Genomic DNA, 22,763 nt, shown 5'->3' with positions numbered 1-22,763 from the left:
TACAAATGTAGGGATCCGAAGGGGTACGTGCACCCCGATGTTTATAGCAGCAATGTCCACAATAGCCTAAATGTGGAAAGAGCCAAGATGTCCATCGACAGGTGAATGGATAAAGAAGAAGTGGTATATGTATACAATGGAATATTATGCAGCCATCAAAAGGAATGAGATCTTGCCTTTTGCAACGTTGTGGATGGAACTGGAGGGTGTTATGCTGAGCGAAATAAGTCGATCAGAGAAAGACATGTATCCTATGACCTCACTGATATGAGGAATTCTTAATCTCAGGAAACAAACTGAGGGTTGCTGGAGTGGGGGGTGGGGTGGGAGGGACGGGGTGGCTGGGTGATAGACACTGGGGAGGGTATGTGCTCTGGTAAGCGCTGTGAATTGTGCAAGACTGTTGAATCACAGATCTGTACCTCTGAAACAAATAATGCAATATATGTTAAGAAAGAAAAAAAAAAGAAGAAGAAGAATGTAGCAGGAGGGGAAGAATGAAGGGGGGGAATTGGAGGGGGAGATGAACCATGAGAGACGATGGACTCTGAAAAACAAACTGAGGGTTCTAGAGGTGAGGGGGGTGGGAGGATGGGTTAGCCTGGTGATGGGTATTAAAGAGGGCACGTTCTGCATGGAGCACTGGGTGTTATGCACAAACAATCATGGGACACTACATCAAAAACTAATGATGTAATGTATGGTGATTAACATAACAATAAAAAATTAAAAAAAAATGAATCCTGGAAAGACAACACAGGCAGCTGTAATAAAGCCACAAACCATATTGTCTTACAGTACTGGAGGCAAGACGTTCAAGATCAAGGTGTCAGCAGGTTTGGTTTCTTCTGAGGCCCCTCTCCTTGGCTTGTAGATGGCTTTTCCTCCATGTGAGCCCCTGGTGTGTCTTTCTGTGTGTGTTAATCTCCTCTTCTTGTAAGGACATAGATTGGACTAGGATTCACCTGAATGGCTTTGTTATAATTTCATCACAACTTTAAAGGCCCTGCCTCCAAATATAGCCCACATTCTGAGGCATTGAGGTTTAGGGCTTCAACATATGCATTTTTGGGGTGGGGAGGGGGCAGACTTCAGCCCATAAGGACAAGTTTAAGGGAATGAACACCCAGAGAAGCAAACCCACTTTTTTTTCATTTTAGACTTTGATGACAGTATGTTTGTTAAGACCTCAACGCCTGAGGAGTGGATCGCACAAGGAGAATATTACGCTAAACACCAGTGCTGGAAGGTAAGGAGCCGGGCTGGGAGCCAGTGGGGGAGGTCTTTGTGACTGGTGACCTCATCAGGCCTCACAGGCAGGTTTTCCACCATCATCCTTGCCAGCAGGATAGGGCGAAGACTGTGGTGCCTGTGCTTCTTCGGAAACATCAGGCTGCCCTGCGATGAGGAGAGCTCCTCGCCCAGCTCCTTCTCCAGGGCAAGCATGACAACCTTCCACCGTGGCCAAGTGTCGGCATGACTTGCAGGAAAATGGAGGGTCATGACCTCTGCCCCGCCGACAAACCCCTCTGCTTATTTTCTTTCCTTCTTGTGCTCTGTGTTTAAACATTTTTGCTGTCGTCCCACCGCATTTTAAAATAGTCACAGATTGGTCATTTGTTTTTCATGTTTTTCAAATTTGATCTGACATAGACTTGACTGCCAAGCTGAGTCTGGTGAGCAGGGGTTAAGCTTCATCACTAGACTCAGTTGACCAATTCTGGGCCACAAGCCATCCTAGTGAGCTTGAGCAGCCTTCTTCCAGCTAGTGTTATCTCTGCCAGTCCTCTGGAAATAATGAAACCAGCGTGAAGAGCCTCATCCCTCTCCCGACGGTCATCCCTACACATCACACAGTTTCCGGTCGGGCACTGTGGCATGTGTGTTTCCCAGGATGCAGTGGTGATGATGTCTCCCCCTGCAAGGCACAGACACCTTCAGCTCAACAAACTCATCACGGGCCCTGTCTCGTTCCATTTCTTCCTTGTGTCATCTGCGGCTTGTCAGAAGCACAATGACTGCAGCAGGTCATGCAGCCTGTTCCCTTGGCAGCATCGCAAGCAGGGCTGAAGGGTGGACGCTTTTCTTCTTGGGGGTCTCTCTCTTTATCGTGAAGTCCCCCGTGGACTTCTCCTTACGTCTCACTGCTCGGTACTAGGTCACGTGCCCATGCCTGTTGCCAGGGAGTCTGGGAGAGCAGTCCCGTCCTGCAGTTTCAGCCCTTCGTCGGAGGCAGGTTCTGCCGTCACGCAAGGGAGGGAGAGGGGTGCCCTGTGGGCCGGTAACCAACAGCCGGATTTAGCGGAGTGGCTCCTGTAGTCTCAGCCGGGTGACCCACGTCTGAACTCAGCAACCAGTCCGCAAGCAGGTCTGCTTCTGGGGCTTGGTCGGCTCTTGGCTCGGATGATCGGCGTGAATGGGGTTCCTGAATCACGTGCACTTCATCCTCCAGCGGGTGAGCCTGGGCTTGTTCACCTGGTGCCCCAGCAGCGTTCAAAGAGCAGAGGAGCATAGGGGGCCCCCTGACGCCTGGCCTCGGAGCTGGCCCTCTGTCGCTTTTGGTACATTCTGTTGGCCTGAGCAGGTCATGGCCCAGATCTGAAGGGAGGGGTCATAGGCAGCATGTCTATGCATGGGTGGGAGAAGCTGCAGAATTACAAGGTAAAGGGGCATGGGCAGAAACAGGGAGGACTGAAGGACTGTTGCCACCTTGCAGTCAGCCCTAAAGGGTGAGAGAACAGAATGCGCGCCATTGTGTGTTTGGGCGTGTCTGCCAAGCGTTTGCATAAATTTGTAGTATTTAGCGGCTGGAGGTTGACGGAGCTCTGAAACTTTCTTCTCTGCCCATCCTTGTTAAACCTTGGCTGTTGCTGTAAAACCAAGATCCTTTTTCGGGGGAGGAGCAGGGAGGGAAGGGCGGGATAATATGGCCAGCAGGTATGGATATGAAATCGGAAAACTAGATAGCCTTTCCCTTTATTCCTTTCAGAACACTGTTGGTGTTAACCCATATGTGTTGCCCGTGGATTTCCAATTCTTTATCCCTTTACAAGAGGCTTTTGAACGTTTGAATCTAAAATCCTTTTTTTATGGGAATTGGCACAGATGAGAATGTTATAAAAAGCCTTCCCCTCACCTGATTTTATTTTGATTCTGCTAAAGGGCTTCAGGACTCAGGTGGTTTATTAAGTTTTTGGCTGCATGTCAGTGAATGTTCCAGAACCACCATAGAAATGGCAATCACTTGAGATTGATTCATTCAACAAATTCCTGTTGAGCTGTGGGCCAAACACCGTGTTTAGGTTGCAGGGATGTGATGGTGAGCGGGACAGGCACTCAGAAGAGTGTCCAGCCCCAGCTGTTGCAGGTATCACAGAGGAGAGACCAGTTGCTCCTAGAACCACCTGTCCTGGACAGGGAGGCCAGGGAAGGCTGCTCTAAGTAGGAGCCTTGAGCTAAGGCCTATAGGATGAATGAAGTTAACTGGACAGAGAAGGGGTGGAAGAGCATTTCAATCAGAAGGAGTAGCATGTGTAAAAGTCCTGTGGTGGGAAAGAGTGTGGCACAGGTCATGGGAATGCAAGGAGGCCCATGAGGCTGGGGAAGCTGAAGCAAAGAGCCTGAGGGAACAAGATGTCATCTTGTCTACTTAATCCTTCCCTTGCCCACACTGAGACCTAATCTTTACATGCTGGACCAGATGTGACTTTCTGCCCTATAGCCTGTGCGTTGAGACATGGTGTCTGCATTCCTGCTTTAGAAAAGCAGCTTTCTGCTGGCAGGAATGGGGGTCCAGGCAACATTCCTGTGATGCTCGTCTGCCCACTTTGTACCTGCTAACACAGACCTGCATGACCCAGGGCTCTAGCCAGTTATCTTCTGGGATGTGTGGTGACACCATCTCCATCCCCATCCCTACCCCCATTTCTGTGCTGCGGCTGTTTCACCAAGACTGTTGGTTAGCCATTATAGTTACCGTCTAGAGAGAACCTGTGTGGGGCCCAGAAGAGCCACTGGGTGACTTTGGGCCCACGGCTCTGTGTTTTTGTTACTGTATATACAATGAGAAGGATGAAACTTCTCACACATGGCTATTGGAAGATTAAGTGAGGGTGTTAATTATGGCGGCTTATAAAAATATATCCTGTATAGCTTTTCCATGGATTCTGGGCACTTTCAAGATTTTATTTATTTGAGAGAGAGAGCGAGACAGAGCGTGTGCACAAGCAGGGGTGGAGGAACAGAGGGAGAGGGAGAAGCAGGCTTCCCGCTGAGCAGGGAGCCCGATGCGGGGCTGGATCCCAGGACCCTGGGATCATGACCTGAGCCGAAGGCAGACGCTTAACCGACTGAGCCACCCAGGCACCTCTCTGGGTGCTTTCAAAAGGAACCTTTGAGTGGGAAGTGTTCGGGGGTAACATTATTGGGCTTTATCCTGTGAGGCCTTTTTTTTTTTTTTAGCTCATCAGCACGTTCCTGCTCCCCCACAGGCTGGGCTGGGATGTGGGATGAGACTCACTGCCTTGTCAGTGCAAACATGGCACGTGTGCTTTAACCCTTGTTCTGTATGTCACCTCCATTCCCTTGCTGGGAATCAAGACATTTTGCCTCTTTTAGGTTGCCGCCAAGTGTTACCAGAAAGGAGGTGCATTTGAGAAGGAGAAGTTGGCGCTGGCCCACAACACCGCCCTGAACATGAAATCCAAGAAAGTCAGCCCCAAGTAAGAGTCTTGGGGGTCATCTCAGGGCCGCTCTGGTGAGATTGGCTGGTGGGATCTGTTGGGGCTAGGTCACCATTCCATGGGTACTCTGTTTTCTCTCCCTCTTCCAGGGAGAAGCAGGTGGAGTACTTGGAACTGGCCAAGACCTATTTGGAGTGCAAGGAGCCAAAGCTGTCCCTTAAGTGCCTGAGCTACGCCAAGGAGTTCCGGCTGTCCGCCCAGCTGTGTGAGAGGCTGGGGAAGGTACGGGCCTAGCCTGCATTCCGCTGGGAGAACTGGGCTCCCTCAGCCCCTGCTTGAGTCAGGGAGGAGCTCTGGGCCTCCAAAGAGGGAGAGGTCGGCTCTGAAGACTATAGGGCAGCCATCTTTTCTCCACTTGCCCGAGTGTTTACGTGGCTCCAGAGATGTGTGTGTGCGCATGCGTGTCCACATCTGTGCGAACGTTTGCGACCTGATGTTAATCACAGGAAGGCCAATTGTTCAAATCAAAGATTTTATTTATTTATTTGACAGAGAGAGACACAGTGAGAGAGGGAACACAAGCAGGGGGAGTGGGAGAGGGAGAAGCAGGCTTTCCGCTGACCAGGGAGCCCGATGTGGGGCTCGATCCCAGGGTCCTGGGATCAAGACCTGAGCTGAAGGCAGACGCTTAACCACTAATCCACCCAGGCGCCCCCAGTTGTTCAAATCAAAGGGGAGGTGGGTTTTGGAATATTCCTGCCTTCCCGTCCTCCATGTTCGGTCTGGAGTCTGCCTGTGTGAATGGCCTGGCATTGACATAGTGGTTTTTCTGTGTTCTCAGTAATTGTTCTATATGTGCACCAACCAATCTGGCAGCCACTAGCTACATGTGGCTATTTAATTTATAATTTAATGAAAATGTAATAAAATTACAAATACAGTTCCTCAGTCTCACTAGCCACACTTCAAGTGCTCATTGTTCTAGAATATTTCCATCATCACAGCGCTGTCGGATATACCCGCTGATTAGAACTTAGCTACTCACAGAGTGGTCGGCAGGCTGGTGGTGGGTCACAGATTTTTATTTGTCTGCAACAAGATTAACACAGAAGATGAAAGTAACCAGTGAGAGACTGTTACAGCACTTTGGCATTGCCGTAACCTCCAATCGGTGATGACTTTTTTAGTGATTCTTTTGTCTTTCTCATTGAGATATAATTGGCATGTAAAATGATATCAGTTAGGGGTATACCACTAATGATCTGATATATGTATGTATTGTGAGATGATTACTACAGTAAGTTTCATTAACGTCCATCACTATACAGAGTTACAAAATTTTTTTTCTTGTGATGAGGTCTTTTAAGATTCATTTTCTTAGTAACTTTCAAATATACAATACAGTGGTAACTATAGCCACCATCCTATACCTCACACGATTCAGCTGGGGCTGCTGAACTCCCCGCCCCGGGGGTAGGGGCTTTATGCCCCTCCAAGAGGGGGGTGGGTTTCCACATCTCTCTGTGAAATGTAGTAGCTCCTGGATCCTCAGAGCACCCTGGGCATTGGGTGGGGTGGGGGTGGCACTTACCGGGGACTTTGAAGTGTGGCCCCAAGTCCGTGTAAAGATCGTAAGGCCCTCCTGGTGCTGCCTGCCCTGCTCCCTGTTTATTAGGGGATGTGACTTGTTAGGGTGTGGGAGATGGGGATGGGATAAGGATTTCAGGGCAGGTCCTAAGGATTTCAGTTTGGGTCCTAAGGTCCTAGGAACTAAGATAGCTTCCAACCTTACCATGTTCCTTGGTCGCCAACCCTTCAGTCTCCCATGCCACCACATGGACCCTAAGTGGTGATGGCTACAGGGAACCAGCCTAAGCCTTTGTGTCCCCTTTTTGTGTACCAGTGCCTGCCATGACTGAGTCAGAGATCTTCTCCTTACTCACGTTGCCTACCCCCCCACCCCTAGCCTGGCAAGCTCTTCCTCAGAAAATAGGAGGCCCAGGGACCAGTAGGCCATTAGTACAGCCTATGTTCCCTTCCTCGGGACTTCAGTGTCTTCAAAATGTGGAGGCCACTCTGCTCCTGGAAACACAGCCTTCCCTGTTTCCTTCCCCTTCCACAGGCTTGACCTCTGGTGGCAGCCTCTTCTGCTTCCTCTCCCCAGTATGTTCTAGCAGCTCCAAGCCCCACCCAGGGAAGGGGCTGATCTCTTTCTTTGCTCAGGCTCCTCCCTGGAAGGGGGTCCAACCTGAGCCAGCCTCAAACCTCATGTGGTCCTCCCACCAAACTAACCAGCACGATTCAAGTTGATCAGCTTGGCAGCAGTCTTTGTCAACATCCTTAGACCAAATTGCCTCCGTGTTCCCAGCCCCCAGATGTGTGCTACCCCCGCAAAGAAATGTTTGTGAGGCGGCCCTGGGGGTATAAGACTTTTTTTGCAGGGATTCCTCTGCCTCACCTGTTTCTTGCCTGAGAGAGACATTGGTTTCCCTGGAAACCTCTCAAGGCCCTTGCTCTGGATGGCAGGTGGGGACCCTTCCCCTCAGGGAGCAGACATGCAGAGCAGGGGGCTGCCGCTTAGAGCCAGCCCACTGTTCTCTCTCTGGTTGGGCACAAGCTTGGCACCTAAGAGGACGTGCATTCCCACTTGGGGGTTTTCCTTCTGAGTAATCAGCATCGTCAGGAGAGGACAAGAGATGGGGTGGTAGGTGCTCTGGTTATGGGGTTGTATTCATGTGGCTGAGATGGGTCTAGATGCTCCCTGCTCTGTAAGGTCTCTGGACATAGAAGAACCTCATACCTGAATCTTCTTTGTATTTTGGCACTTGGTGTAGATTGTCTAGAGAAATAAAAGCCAGCTCAGATTTACTAGAGGGTCTGGCATATGTGTTTTGTCTTGTTTCACTTTGATTTTGTTTTCTTTGGACCTCAGGTGCGGTGAGTAGAATTTTGAAATGAAATATTCAACATGAAGAGATGGGCCCTTACTGGGTGCCAGGCACTCTGGGTGCTCAGTGGCCAGCAGGTGGCAATGCAGGGGCCTCTGCCTTCCTAGTGTGGGAGAGGGATGACAGACTAGCCAGAAGCATAGGAGATGCCCGTGCTGATGAGGCCAGGTGACCAGGGGAGAGAGGTGTCAGGTGCCGCTGTTTTAGGCAGGGGGTGGGCAGGGAGCTGCCTTTTTTTGTTTGTTCTTTTTTTAAATTTAAATTCGAGTTAGTTGACCTACAGTTCAATATTGGTTTCAGGAGTAGAGTGGTTCAGTGGTTCATCATTTACATATAACACGGGGTGCCCGTCATCACTAGTGCCCTCCTTAATCCCCATCCCCCGTCTAGCCCATCCCCCACCCACCTCCAACCCTCAGTTTGTTCTCTATAGTTAAGGGAGCTGCCTTTTGAGCAGAGACTGTGAGCAGTGCTGCAGGGCATCGCAGGCCAAGCATCCTTGCAGGCAAGAGCCCTCCAAGGTGGCAGTGTGTCGGGGAGCTCGAGAAACAGCAAGAGAGCTGGTTGGGCCAGAACAGAGTGAGTGGGTAGAAGTGGTAAAATGAGCAAGAGAGGGTGGCAGGAGCAAATCAGGTAGGGCCTCAAAGTCCGTGGTCGGGACTGGATTTTGTCCAGAGGTGACAGGGAGCCGGTGGAAGGTTCTGACTGCAGGAGCGACATGGAACTCATTGTTTGGATGCTCTGGGAGGAGGTGTGTAGGCAGCAAAAGTAGAAGCAGACAGGCCAGTGGGGAACAGGCCAAGGCTGGATGGTGTGGCTTGGATTGCCATGAGGGTGCTGGAGGTGGTGGGAAGGGAATTTGGGCAAACGTTGGGAGAGCCAAGCATAAAGTATTACCCGAGGGGCTGGCTGGAAGTGTGGGAGGAAGAGTGGGATAGAATTTTGTGTCCATGGCAAACCCACTGGTGGTTTTCGTCTGTTCGTCCTCTTTCTCTTCATGGTTGCTGTCCGTTCCCATTCTCTCCCCCCGCCGGCAGCCATTCCAGTGCATTTAATGTGGAGCCCCCATTTGCATGCTTAAGTGAAGAGCAAATAGTAATATTTTCTATACATATATATTTTAAGCTTATTTAAATGGCATATTTTTCTGTTTTTTTTGTTTTTGTTTTTGTTTTTGTTTTTTACTTTTTCCACGCCCTGCTATAGTGTTAAGGTCTGGCCAGGTTTCTGACCCCTGATAGTAATCCAGAACGGACATCCCTGCCTTTGACTTATCCATTTCGCTAGTGGTGAACATCCAAGTTACCACCAACTCCCTGCTGCCACATACAGGACTGTGGTGTAGTGTGTCTCCTTCCAGTCCTGGGTGCTGCCAGAAGTGGGCTTGCTGGCCCTAGGGTATGCATGTACTTAATTTCACTAGGTGAAAGTGGAAGCCACTTTTCTTTCTAGAACAGCGGTGCCAGTTTGTGCATTAGGGTTCCATGTGCCCCACCTTTTTGACCACATTCAATGGGTTCTGATTTTCTAATTTTTGCAGACTTCATGGATGTGTCTCACTGTGGTTTTAATTCACAATTCTTTGTTAGTGAGGTTGAGCATCTTTATTGATTTGTTAGTCATTCAAGTTTCCCTCCACTGTGACCTGCCACTTTATATCCTTTACCTAGTTTTCTGCTGGGTTTCCAGGAGTCTTTTTCTTGTGGTTGTAGGAATCCATTTAATGTTCTAGACCTGTCCAGTCCAATGGAGTAGCCATTAACCACAGGTGGAAAATAAGGTTAAAACTGATGAAAATGAAATGAAATAAAAAATTTTGGTTCCTCCTTTACGCTACCCACATTTCATGTACTTACTCTTCACACGTGGCTAGTGGCTACCATATTGGCTAGCATAGTTGTAGAACATTTCCATCTTCACAGCAAGATCTCTTTGACAGTGCTGGTCTAGATGTTAATGTTTGTCTTCTCTCTGTTAACTTTGTTTCACATGCCCTTTGTTCAACAGTTATGATATAATTGAAACCATCAGTTTTTCCCCTGATGTTTGAGTGTTTTGGGTTTTGTTGAGGACTTTCTTTACCTCAGGGTCACAAAGATATTGTCATACATTTTCTTCCAATAGTTTTCGCATTTAGATCTTTGACCTATCTAAAGGTTAAATTTGTGTATGGTGTGAGGTTGGGATTTAACTTTCTTTTTCTCCCTATAAAGAATTTGTTTTCCTAATATTACCTATGTCTTAGTGTTTTTCACTGGATCCTAACAGCAGACAATACTATTCATGGTGTTGGCTTATTTTTAAGATAAAAGGTTATGCTATGAATACTCTAAGAGTATGTTTTACTCTGTCCTAGATAAAAGATGCTGCCTGTTACTATAAGCGAAGCCAGTGCTACAAAGATGCTTTCAGATGCTTTGAGCAGATTCAGGAATTCGATCTAGCACTCAAAATGTACTGCCAGGAGGAGCTTTTTGAAGAAGCTGCTATTGCAGTGGAAAAGTAGGTGGTTTTATTCTCTCCCTTCCTCCACCCTGTTCCCTCCATCCCACTGCTCTCTGGGGCATCCTACCCTGGATGGTGTTATCCTGCTCTTCTGAAGTGACTTGCCCATGTCACCCTCCTTCCGCTTGAGTCGTGGCATTGGTGCTGGGTCAGGAGCTCCTTGAAGGCAAGAGCCAAGCCTAAAGGATTACCCAAGGAGCTGGATGGGAAGTGTGGGAGGAAAAAGAGCGGAATATAATCTTCTCTTCACAGCAAACCCACCATTGGTTTTAATTTGTTCATTCTCTTCCTCTTCATGGCCAGTCTTCATTTCTGTTCTGTCCCCATTGGCAGCCATTGCAGTGCTTTTAGGATACACACCCTTAGTATATGTATATTTCATATACTCTACTCTCTTTATAAGCTTTGACACCGTGTCATAAGGAGAAGGGGTAGAAGAAGATGAAGGGTTTGTTACAAGTGTGTACATAACACACATGGCAATTTTGTGCTTAATGATGGTTCTGTCCTCTTCCGCCTTTACCTGTGGAGTTGACAGTTTTGCTGAATGGGTGGATAAAGGTAAGAGCACTAGTGGGCCATCAGGATTTTGCTTCACCACAATCTACTGGCAGATCCTCAGCCATGCACTCGTACATATGTGTATGAACACGTACCCTCGTAAGTTTCATACTTGACCACTGGAGGCCTTCTTGAACCTTTAGCCTAGTTCATATTCCAAAGGTGAAGTGGAGATGGTGGGGTTAATGGTTGACAAGGAATATAGAAATAGCATGTTGTTGATGCCCCTAGGAGATCTTCCTGGTGGTATGGGACAGCTAGAATCAGAGTCTGCTATTCTGCGTTTCTGTTGAGCAGGAGTTGAGTCCACTCTCAGCTCCTGGAAAAGTAGGGTGTGGGTTGGTTCTACATTTCTTTTGCTTTCTACCAAATTATACCTATGACAAAATGAACATAACTGACCCAGATGTTCAAACTTCAGATTTTTATTTTTTAAGTCAGCTTTTATTTAAGTATATATTCAAAAAGGTGCACATAATTCTCACAAAATTAATATACTTGTGTAACCAGTACCTCAGTAAAGATACTCAGTACTTTGAGTTTTATTTTTGGAAATGGAAAAGTACGTGTTCAGGGCCATGGCTGGTAAATGAGCATGTTCTTTTATCCAGGTCTTTGGTACTATTCTCTATGTGATACATGCAATGGGTGTGTATTAGTCAGCTCAGGCTACCATAACAAAATGCCATAGATTGGGTGGCTTAAATGACAAAAATTTATTTTCTCCTAGTTTTAGAGGCTAGAAGTCCAAGATCAAGGCTCTGGCCGGTTAGACTACTGCTCAGAGCTCTTTCCCTGGCTTGCAGATGGCTGCCTTCTCCCTATGTCCTCATGTGGCCTTTCCTTGACATTTGAGGAGAGAGAGTGCGCAAGAGAGCTCACTCTCTGGTGTCTTCTTCTTTTTTTAAACAAATTAATTTGTTTATTTTAGAGAGAGAGTGTGCGTGCATGAGTGAGGGGAGGGGCAGAGGGAGAGGGAGAGAGAGAATCCTCAAGCAGGCCCCCTGCTGCGCACAGAGCCCGATGTGGGGCTGGATCCCATGACCCTGAGACCATGACCCAAGCCAAAACCAAGAGTCAGATGCCCAACTGACTTAGCCACTCAGGTGCCCCTCTCTGGTGTCTTCTTATAAGGACACTAGTTCTCTTGGATCAGGGCACCACCCTTGTGACCTCATTTAAACCTTAGCTACTTCCTTAGAGATCCCATCTCCAAATACAACCACACTGGGAGTTGGGGCTTGACTGTATGAATTTTAGGGGACAAAACTATCAGTCCATAACAGGATGCCAGCTGTGATATTTATTGGGTACCCCGTTATCAGGGTGCTATGCAGTGGTGGTGGGGGTAATTGACCAGGCCAATTCCCTTGTGAGTTTGTATGACAAAACCGACTGAGAGGTTTTTTTTTTTTAAACTTTTAATTCATTATATAACCTTCTGTCCTCAGTTTTCCAGAAGAGCCTTGAATAGTCAGTCATGGATTTCCCCCAGAAACATCTTTTTCTTTCATTATTTTTTTCTCAGCTTTATTGAGGTATAGAACTAAGAGTTTCTAATGATGTGTTGAGTTGAGATCTAAGAGTAATCTGAGTATTAACTGGAGCCTCACACTAGATCTATTTGAGTGTCCTTTGAACACCATGCATACTGGGTGTAGAATTCAACTGCTAACTGGCCTGACTCACAGTGTATTGAGGACATTTTAAATTTGAAAAGAAAATACGTGGGTAGTTCTTTATACTTGCTAAAACTACTCCTTACTCCATCAGCCAATGCTCACATGTAAAGTATACTCCCTTTCTTCATTTTTATTTACACCCCTCATGGGAAGCCTGTTCTGCTAGGAAATCTGATGTTTGTAGCATAACTCTGGGGCATCATAAGGCACCTGGGCACTTTTCTGGTTGTGATGAAATGGATTTTATCCCATGAGAGTTCAAAAGCAAGCATATTTTATTGGATTGTTCCAGTGCCTCGAAGACTGTGGGACTGTGGTGTGGGATATACTGACTTTGATCAGCAGAGTAAAGGGGAGCATTCAGAGCCTCATTAATCTCACTCTAACTCAACCACATGCATACCTGGCAGAAGAGAAAAATCACAGTATGGGTAATAAGAGGAAGGTTACTGTCCTGCTGTACGGTATGTGTGCAGTCTCTGTCTTCACCCTTTCTCATTAGTCCTGTCTCAGACTCAATGGAGCTGTAGACCCAAAATGATTATCATGCTTTTATGAAAGTTTAAGGGTTTTTTCTTTTCAGGGATAATTTTGATTATGCATAATTGTTGCCCCTCAAATTGACTTTCAACCCTAACTTCCATTTGCTTAGGTTGCAACTCCATTATGTTTCATTAATTAAATATACTAATGCTGGCTCCTCTGGAGAAGAAAGAATTAATTTTATCCGTGTGAAATGAAGCATTTGTAAAGATGCTGGATAGGTTTAGGTCCTATTTTGTTATTTATATCTACGTGTGGGAATTGTAAACGGGCTCTGTGCTGTATTTTGGAGAACATTTTCTGTTGGGTGGTAATAGGTTGACATTTGTGTTGTCTGTCGATGCAGGTACGAAGAAATGCTAAGGGCCAAGACCCTTCCCATATCCAAGCTGTCTTATTCTGCCAGTCAGTTTTACCTGGAAGCGGCAGCAAAGTACCTGAGTGCAAATAAGATCAAGGAGATGATGACTGTCCTCTCAAAGCTAGACATAGAAGACCAGCTGGTGTTCCTGAAGTCTCGCAGACGGCTTGCAGAAGCTGCAGAACTGCTGAACAGGGAAGGTCGGCGAGAAGAGGCTGCCTTGCTGATGAAGCAACATGGCTGCCTGTTGGAGGCCGCCAGGCTCACTGCTGACAAGGACTTCCAGGCCTCGTGTCTGCTGGGGGCTGCCCGCCTCAATGTAGCCAGGGATTCAGATGTAGAGCACACCAAGGCCATTCTGAGAGAAGCCCTTGACCTCTGCTCTCAAACCAATCAGTTGTCTGGCATCGCTGAGGCCCATTTCCTCCAGGGGGTGATCCTGAGAGACTTTCAAAAGCTCAAGGACGCCTTCTTCAAGTTTAACAAACTCAATCACTCAGCTGGAGTGGTGGAGGCGCTCTACGAAGCCGCCAGCCATTGTGAGGCCGAGCCTGAGAAGGTCCTGGCCCTGGCTCCGGGGGGTCTGGAAGTCCTCCTCCATCTGGTCAGGGCCCTCAAAAGAGTGACCAACAATGCGGAGAAGGAGATGGTCAAGTCTTGCTTTGAGTTTTTTGGAATTTCTCAGGTGGATGCCAAGTATTGCCAGATAGCTCAGAATGACCCTGGGCCCATATTAAAAATAATTTTTGACCTGGATTTGAACTTGAAAGAGAAGAAAACAAAAGACTATTTCTTGATAATGACTGACCAAGTGAAATTAGCCCTCAACAAACACCTTTTGAGTAGGCTGTGTCAGATCACACAGAGCCTGCTTGGGAAGACCTACCCAGGCGTCTGCATGAGGTTTATTGTAGGCTTGAAATGTGAGGATGAAAACTGTAAAGATTTCCATAGGCCTTTGCGGCGTTGCGAGGCCAAGTGTTTGGTTCAGTCAAAAATGCACTTGGTGGCCATCAGTGGGTTGCTTTTGGAAGCCAAAAAAGTATTCCCTAAAATCTTGGCAGAAGAACTTGAAGACATTGATTATATTTTGCCTACAGATAGGTATGGCCTTTGCAAATCCTTCCTGAATGTCCTCTTCCCTAAGCATTTCCATCAGAGAGTGTTGTCAGAAAACCCCATGGCATGCAAAGAAATCCTCAAAAGAGACTACAAATCCTTTCGATCCTGCAGGTCTGTTCTGAAAGAGTACATCCATTTTTTGTTTCAAAACGAAAGGGCACGAAGCCGCCGGGAGTCTACGGACCTGTGGCTGAGCGCCATGCAGGCTTTCCTTGTCTCCTCCAACTATCCGGAGGAGTTTGAAAAGCTGCTCCACCAGGAGGAGGACAACTACAACAGGGAACTCAAAGCTCTAGAGGCTGAAAAAGAGGAAAGGGGCAGGGGGAGAGGCAGCAAGATGAAGGGAATAGAAGGAAAATTCGGCATGTTGGCGCCCAACAAGGATGACGACAATACCGAGAAGACCCACCTTTGCTTCATCCGGCTGCTGGAGAATTGCATTGACCAGTTCTATGTATACAGGAACCCAGAAGACTGCAAGAGGCTCTTTTTCCGCTTCATGAATGTACTGGTCAAGAGGTGCAAAGAACCGCTCATCCCCAGCATCGGGAACACCGTGGCCCTGTTGGAGTTCCAGTTTGTCCACTGTGCGGTGGTTCTGGCCCGCCTCTGGAAGAATGCCATCCTGTGCCTCCCCAAGAGCTACATCGCGCTCTTGCACTACTGGGAGTTCCTGTTCAGCAAGAAGGACAGGGAGCTCGGGGACGTGTTCTGCATCATTCAGGAATACAAACCCAAGGACGTGACAAGGGCCATTCAGGATTTCCGGTTCCACCTCTCCTACCTTGTCAAGGTGCTCTGCGGCTGTGAGAACGTGAACTTCAATGTCCTGCTCGATGCCTTCGCTGAGATAGACTACGTGGTGTCTGGTGAGGCAGAGCGGACCCTGGTGCTGTGCCTGGTGATGCTGGTGAATGCCGAGGAGCTCTTGCAGCCGTACTGCAAACCTCTTCTGCACCGCCACTTCCAGGAGATCCAGATGAGGCTGCAGCTGATGAGCATGGACTCCCCGGACCAGGTTCCCGAGAGGCTCCTGAAAGTGGTCAAGCGGGTGTTGACGGAGGTCACCGTGAAGTCTGTGGCTGAGGCGCTGCAGGACCTGCTCTCTGAGCGGGACGAAGAGTACCTGATGGACTGCCACTGGCGGTGGGACAGCGTGCACACCAAGGGGTCTGTGGTGCGCGGCCTCTATCACGAGGAGGTGAAACTAAGCCGCCTGCTCTGTGTGGACTCCGTGGACTACTCTGCTGAGCCAGAGTGTGAGTTTGGTCAGGACGAGACTGATGAGCTGGCCTTGGAAGACCGGGACCACCTCCTGGCTGCTATCCTTTCCCAGAAGCAGTGGAAGGCTTCCATCCAGCGGAAGCTGAGAAGGGCCTGCCTGGTGGTGTCCCTGTGCATCAGCTGGAGGAGAAGGGTGAGTGCGCAGACAGAGTGCTTCCGGGAGGAGACCAGGGAGCCCGGGGCCGGGAACTTCAAGAAGGCCGACGTCGACAGGACCCAGTGCGACCTGTGTGGGGTGAAGTTCACCCGAGGTCCTGACAACTATTTCAGCCCCGGGAAGGCATTTGAGGGAGAGGTTTCAGAGGCGGTGGCCATTTCCAGGGCCGAGCTGGGAGACACAGAGGGTCAGGAGAGGAATAACGAGTCTTACGAGCAGCACATCCTCCTAGAAGGTCATCAGAGGCAGCAGGTGGCCTATCAGAAGTACTCGGAATTTTTCCGTGAGAACGTGGACCCGGCCATTGATGAAGGCAAGCTGGTGGTACAGGACATTGAGCAGAGCATGTGGATCCGCAGTCACCTGGGCTCCAAAGAGCACAGCCACATGCTGCAGAGGAAGGTCCAGGAGAACATCAAGAAGGTTTTGGATACGGTGGAGGACCTCTACAGGCGCAAGGCCTGGGCTGGCGGTAAGGGGTCCTCAGAAATTGGGGCCCAGGTGGTGTTAGAACCCAGGCTTTGAGAACACATGTCAGAGTCAAGTCCTTTTGTGGTGAGGTCTGTCCTGGAGATGACAGAACTTGGCGTTGGCCAAGAAATACAAGTGAGGAACATGTGTTCTCAAAGTACAGCAAAACCCCATTCTTTGAACCACCCCACCCCCAGTTAAAACATTGTGATTATCTTGGGTCAGGATGGTTTCCCCTGGTACTACAGACAAGAAGAGGGCTTGCTAACTAGTTCTGTGGCAAGGATATAGGGAAAGCGTTCAGTCTTGAGGAAAGCTTCTGATCTGTTCATCAGTGATCATTTCTTGAACACCTACTCTGTACTGAACCCTTGACTAAGATCCGGAGGTGCGTAACTGGTGTCATCCTTTTAGGAGGGTTCTTAAACCATACCCAGTGTGAGACTTTAACAATAAGAATTCCTATGTGGTCTTTGAATCAGATTTCCTCTAACTTCCTTATTAGCTATTTCTTAGCAACACTGCGTGGAAGTCACATTATGTATAAAATTAGTGAAACTAGGTATTTAAAACTTATTCTATAATCCGGACACTCTAGTTTAAGGTTTAGTGACATGTTGAGCAAAGCTTCCTTGAGAGGTTTGCTATTGGCAATCTTTATAGACACGCAGTGATGGTATGTAATTGTAATTTATAACGTTTGTGGTGGCAGAAGGTGGCTGTGGGTCCTTATCCCATTATCCCCCTCAGGGGAAACACAGAGACAGGCTCTTGGGAAGTGGGGGCCTTGGCTCTAGTACTGAGTGGTCTGGTCTCTGCAGCGGCCCGCTCACTCAGAACCCTTGTTCTTTGGTTCCTGCAGCAGAGGAAGTGATGGTTCGGTTGGTCAACATTCTCATCCCGTCAGTCAGGGATGCACAGGAGTGGCTGATGAAGACAGAACTCCGCTTAAAGGAAGAAGGTAAGGAGCCCTTTATCCCAGGATAATGCTCTGGGTCTCGTGATTCTTGGTTCTGCTGACTCCCAGGTCAATGTGAAGGTTGTCTATGGTGTCAACAGTGGCCACTCACTGTCTGGGTGCATTGCCCCAGTCAGTCAAATTATTAGCAACATAGTATCCCAGTTTCCCCAGCTGACTGGGAGGGCTCCCTTTAGTTGCTTTTTCGACAACCTCTTTGGCCTCTCATGAGCTGTTATCGATGACATCTAATCACTACTCAGGCTCAATACAGTGACTCCCAAGGATAGACAAAGTATTGAAAAACCCCCTCTTGGTAAATATGCTTGCCTGTGTGAACCATTCATGTAAGTTAGTGGATATTTATTGAATGTCTAGTATGTATCAGCATTGTTTTGGGCTTGGGGATATAAAACAAACACATCTGTGACCAAAGCAAACAAAATCATTGGGGAAACTTGCATGCACCTTCCCATAGAGGGTTAAGGGCTTATATGGAGTGAGTCAAGTTACTCTCCTGACAGAGTGATCTTGCCAAATTCTTTATCATCTGGGAAGTCTTCCCTCTTGCCCATTCCAATTGTTGCCCACTTTTGGCTGGGTCTTATTTCTTCTTACTCCAAATATTTCATGTGCCCCAGAATGTTCTTCTGTGGGTCCTCCTAATCAGTCCAGCTGCTACTGGAAAATCCAGACCCCAGAGCTGGGAAAAACTAGAAGGTACTTGGCGCACATATTTTTGGCAGTAAAAAATCTTTAGAATATAGTGTCCTGCTGGGACTATGATTTTTATGATTGTTTCAAAAGGAAGATAACTGGTATACCAACTCAAGTTTGTGGTTGAGCTTAGGTTTTGTTTGATGTCTTTGCCATTTGAAAGGTCTCTGAAATAAGAGCAGAGGAACCAGCCTTGTATAAGAACTTAATTCTAGAGAAGGGTGTTCAGTTGGGCTCTGATTCAGGCTTTCTCCCCACCTTTAATTTAAAACGATTACAGGGATATCAGGTTTTACTAGCATGTTATATTTAATAGTGGAGTGAAAAAAGAAATCACCATTCTGTACTTTGTGTCCGGTTTTTTGTTTGTTTTTGTGCTTTTTTTTTAATGATGTTCAGTTAGCCAGCATATAGTACATCATTAGTTTTTGATGTGGTGATCAACGATTCAGTAGTTGTGTATAACCCCCAGGGCTCATCACAGCACATGTTTTTTGCTTTTGAAACAGGTATCATTCAGGAAGATGATTACGAAAATGAAGTGGAAGATTTTGGTGAGCTCCGTCCTCGAAGGCGTCCGCGGAAATGTAGAAAGCAGAGAAAATACTAACGTCCACACAGCTGCTGCCTCCTAGGCCTTCAGAACATTCCATCCTGACTTAGAATTCTGAGTGCTGGAGCAGAAGAGAAAAGGAATGTAAATTAGCTTAAAAAAGTAGGGGAGTCTAGCAACACCTTTGATTTTTGTTCTTGTTATTTTTCTCACCGGTGGCTTTGACCTGATCACTCTGTCGCCTGGAAGTCTAGCAGTGGTAATTCTCTCTAGAACTTGTTCAGATGAGAGGAGTCATAGCTGAAATAACCTCGGGATGCCTCACCTCAAAGCTCTGAGGTTCTTTGGCGCATCCCCATTGTGACGTGAGTCATCAGCAAGGGACACCCCTCACCTCAGAGTTGGCGCTGCTCCTGGCAGGGAAATCCCTCCATGGGTTCCCTCATTTCCTTTCATGCGGCTGCAGGGTCAGGAACCCCATGTGCGCCCGGGGTCCCTGTGGGCCCACCGCTGGCCTCTTGTGACCCCAGGACATACCCTCTGGTCATCTCTGAACCTACTTGTAGCAAGGTCCCTTCTGTTATGTACAGTGGCTTCTTCTGTCTGCGCACCCTTTCTGCCCTCCTCCCCATTTTTGGGGGGGATGATTTTTAGCTCCCTGTGCAAGTCACGGTTAGACTACCTCAGAATGTAGTCCAGAACTCTCCCCTCCCCCTCCCCCCCCGCCCACGTCCTGTGGGCGGGAGCCTCAGGACTTTTGCCCTAGGAGGCAACCTGGGGGATGTTGCGGGGGGGTTCCCAGCCTGCCTCTCCAAGATGGTCCTAACTCTGCCTTCGCTATGGTGCAGACATTCCAAAAAGTGTTTGTATGTGGCCCTATGTGTCTCGTTTTCTTGTTTGAAGGACGCTATTATAGCTTCACGCCCAGGCCCCACTGAGCCAGCGGCCATCAGTGTGGTCCCATTCTGGAGGCCTCCATGCCACTCATGGCTCCTGCCCACCCTCTCCCCTGCCCCTCAGCCCAGCCTGCTGTGAAAGCTCGGGTTATGTGGGCCCTTCATCGCTCTGTCCGCACAGCAGAGCCAGCTTGCTCCCCGTGTTCTGCTGCTTTTGCTGCTTATTTTCTCCTTATTGTCTTTCTAAATGACTCTGTTTCCTTGTTTCTAATTTTTATTAGGTTGTGTTTCTAATTTTTATTCCAGGTGTTTTTTTTATAAACTTGCCAGAACAAAAGGGAAAAAACCCAATCAGATCTTACTGTATTATCACATTTTTATAAAGTTAAATCATTTCTCTTACCTGGAGCCGCCCATTTATTGTTTCTAGTCTCCACTCAGAGAGTAAAGGGTAAATCTGGGCACTGGTTCTCTCTGACCAGCTGGTTGATGCCGACCCCGGCAGAAGCTCGCTGTGCCTTCTGAAATGAAGACATCCAGGGACTCAGGGCTGGTTGCGGTGTCTCCTGAGGCCTTGCCTGGGCCTCCTGAGCATTTGGGGTGTGGACTATAAGGAGTTTTGTCAGTGCTGCCTCTGGGCACTGCCGCCAACGAGAACATAGCCCTGGGAGGCAGGAGACCCGGAGTCGAATCCTCTCCCACCCTTACAGAGTGGTGTAACCTGGGGTGCATCAGATCACTGAGTGCCTAGATGCGGCACCCCCTTGGGGGCTCGGAGTCTGCTGTGAGGGGGAGGTGGAGACGTGGGAAAGCAGCCATGATAGAAATGCATATCGCACGGGGTGGCAGCTGCATTTATGTAGCCCAGTGGGGCCTCAGTTTCCCCTTTGGGGGAATCGAATGGTCCAAGAGCCCTTTGTGCCCTGATGCCCAGTGGTTCTGTAGGTTGTTGCCAGGGGTTTGAGCACCCTCTGGTCTTGGTTGTGTGATCTCAGGGTTTGCTTATGTTGGGTGAGCAGGACAGCCGAGTCTCAGGAAACAAAGTGTCCTCTGATCCTATGGTTCGAGGTCCAGGAGGCTCATAACTGGGCCAGATGAGCCTGCTGTCTTGTATATCAACACTGTCTGATAGAACCTCCTAGAGAGAACCACTCTCAGGAATCCACCTTCTCAATTGTAGGGGGGCTTAGGGTGTGGGTGCGGAGGTTGGGAGTGAGGAATGGGATTTAGCAGCAGGGTCAGTAATTCCCACCAATGACCTCAATCCATAGGCCCTCCCAGTAGCAGGGGCTTTGGTGTCCCAGGCCTTGCCCGGAAATCCAGGACGGGGGCTGTGTGTCAGAGATTCCCAAGACTACTCTCAGGTTTGGTAATTCACTAGATGGCTCGAGGACTCAGCATGTAGTTGTATTCATAGCTCTGATTTATTATAGCCAAAGCGTACCAAGCACCATCTGCAAAGGGAAAAGGCACATGGGCCGACTCTGGGGCGGGGGGCAGGAGGGGGATACCAGGTGCAGGCTTCTGAGGGTCCTCTCCAAGTGGACTCACACAGGACATGCTTAGTTCCCCCACCGAAGAGTGTGACAACACATGTGAATTGCTGCCAATCAAAATTTATTAGAGACTCAGGGCTCTGAGTTTTTAATGGGGGCTGGTCATGTGGGCATCTTCTGCCTAGAACCTAGCAAAGTCACAGTGTCTCAAGGAAAGCAGGTGTTCAGCATAAACTACATTGTACAAATAGTTTGAGCACTTTGAGCCATGGTTATTAGTTCTGGAGATGGCAGGAACCCTCCAGAAATTCAAGTTACCAGACACCAGCCAAGGGGAAACCTTGTAAGCAGGCCTTTCAAAAGAGAGCAGTCAGGCCTGCTGTGTTAACTCTCTCCTGGGGTTCCCCCAGGCTGGAGCTCTGTCATGATCAGCCCCCTAGCCTGCCTTGTGGTCCGCCCCCTGCCCCATGTACCCAGCTGCTGGACAAGCATGTACATAGCTAATGTCTATCTCTCCTGTCAAGAGGGTGAATTCTCAGGGAGAGTTCATCTTCCAAAATCCCATCATGAAGAATCAGCTATTTTCCTAACTGCCTCAGACGTTAATTCCACTTCTTTGCAGGCAGCATTAATTGTTCGGAATGGTGTTTAGGGCCCTTGAAGCCTGCTGAGGGAAGGGAAAGGGCCGGATGGCTCCTACCAACATGCACATGCTTTGGCCTGACTGTTCTTAGCCGAGAGCCCTTGTTCTCCTCAAATTCTCTCTGGGGACACGGGTTCAGTCTTCCAATGACTGAAGGAAGGAAGGACACTGATGTGGGAGCCGACAGCTCTGTGCTGACACCTCAGTATTTCACCTCATCACTGGTGGGGGAAACAGGTCCAGGTGATGCATCTTACCCCTGGTCACAGAGCTGTTCTGAGGCAGGGCTGAGACCTGGACTGGGTTTTCGGAGGCCAGCCAGCATTCTCCACGGAGGACTCAGGCACTGAGGTCAACAGCAAATATCAGCGATTCTTTCTGGAGCCCATCACCCCGGCCCAGTATCAGGACACAGAGTGTGCTGACTGGCCCCTGGGCACTGAAACAGCTCACCCTGCTTTCTGGCACTGGGGTCTTCCTATAGGAAATTAATGTGTCTTCTCCTGCCACCCATTCAGGGCAGCCTGGCCTCTGATCCCCAAGAACAGGACAAAGCAGCTGCCAGAGTCATTCCCAGTGGATAACAAAGCTCAGCACTGCTCCGCAAGCTGCCGGCTTTACTCTCTCCTGAATGCACCCACCCTTCACCCCGAGTACTGAAGTTCACATACTGAATCCCCTTTCATCCCCTACCTCCAGACCCAGGGCTGTAGATATGATCACCTTTCCCTTGCTGGCCTGCCTCAGTTTCCCCAGAGTGGTCACTTGTAGTTCAAAATGAGCCCCAGGTTTGCTGAGCATCCTGGCCAGCGCTGACCATAGCAAGAGCCCCTGCCCTGTCACACTTGCTCTCCGCACAGAAGGCAGGCATAGTCGTGCTTCCAGGTCCTGGCTGTGCCTAAGATCACCTCCTAGCTGGAGTGCGTCAGTTGTTCATTTCTCTAGTGTCATGACGTGGGCTCTTCTGGGCTCCTCCTAGGGGGCTGATCAGTGTTTCGGGATGGGCACATGGCTTGTGGGGATGTGAGAGGGATGAGGCCAAGAGATGGATGAAGCTTGTACTCTGCCCTCTCTCTGGAGCTCACAGAAAGGATTCTCCAGGCTCGGATGAGGAGATCACTCCAGGGCCCAGGAAAATGATCAAGGCTATAAACACTCCATGTTGAAATCCCAGCAACCTCCAG

At 48.6% G+C, this 22,763-nt stretch overlaps 1 protein-coding gene across 1 annotated transcript in view; it reads left to right on the top strand.

Moving 5' to 3' along the window:
- TRANK1 (tetratricopeptide repeat and ankyrin repeat containing 1) overlaps positions 1-19,842 on the top strand; it is an 82,398-nt gene extending 62,556 nt beyond the window's left edge. The window contains exons 17-23 of the mRNA XM_034991895.1: positions 1,161-1,249; positions 4,618-4,721; positions 4,832-4,964; positions 9,987-10,132; positions 13,268-16,317; positions 17,179-17,277; positions 18,501-19,842. Of these exons, the coding sequence (XP_034847786.1) occupies positions 1,161-1,249; positions 4,618-4,721; positions 4,832-4,964; positions 9,987-10,132; positions 13,268-16,317; positions 17,179-17,277; positions 18,501-18,601 (3,722 nt within the window). The 3' untranslated portion in view covers positions 18,602-19,842. The remainder of the gene's footprint in view (positions 1-1,160; positions 1,250-4,617; positions 4,722-4,831; positions 4,965-9,986; positions 10,133-13,267; positions 16,318-17,178; positions 17,278-18,500) is intronic.
- The last annotated feature ends 2,921 nt before the right edge of the window (positions 19,843-22,763 follow it).

Source organism: Mirounga leonina, unplaced genomic scaffold (assembly GCF_011800145.1).
Source record: "Mirounga leonina isolate KUSES-001 unplaced genomic scaffold, KU_Mleo_1.0 Mir_115, whole genome shotgun sequence".
Classification (NCBI taxonomy): domain Eukaryota; kingdom Metazoa; phylum Chordata; class Mammalia; order Carnivora; family Phocidae; genus Mirounga; species Mirounga leonina.
The sequence above is the reverse complement of the archived record's forward strand: the minus strand, read 5'-3'. Positions and strand labels throughout refer to the sequence as shown.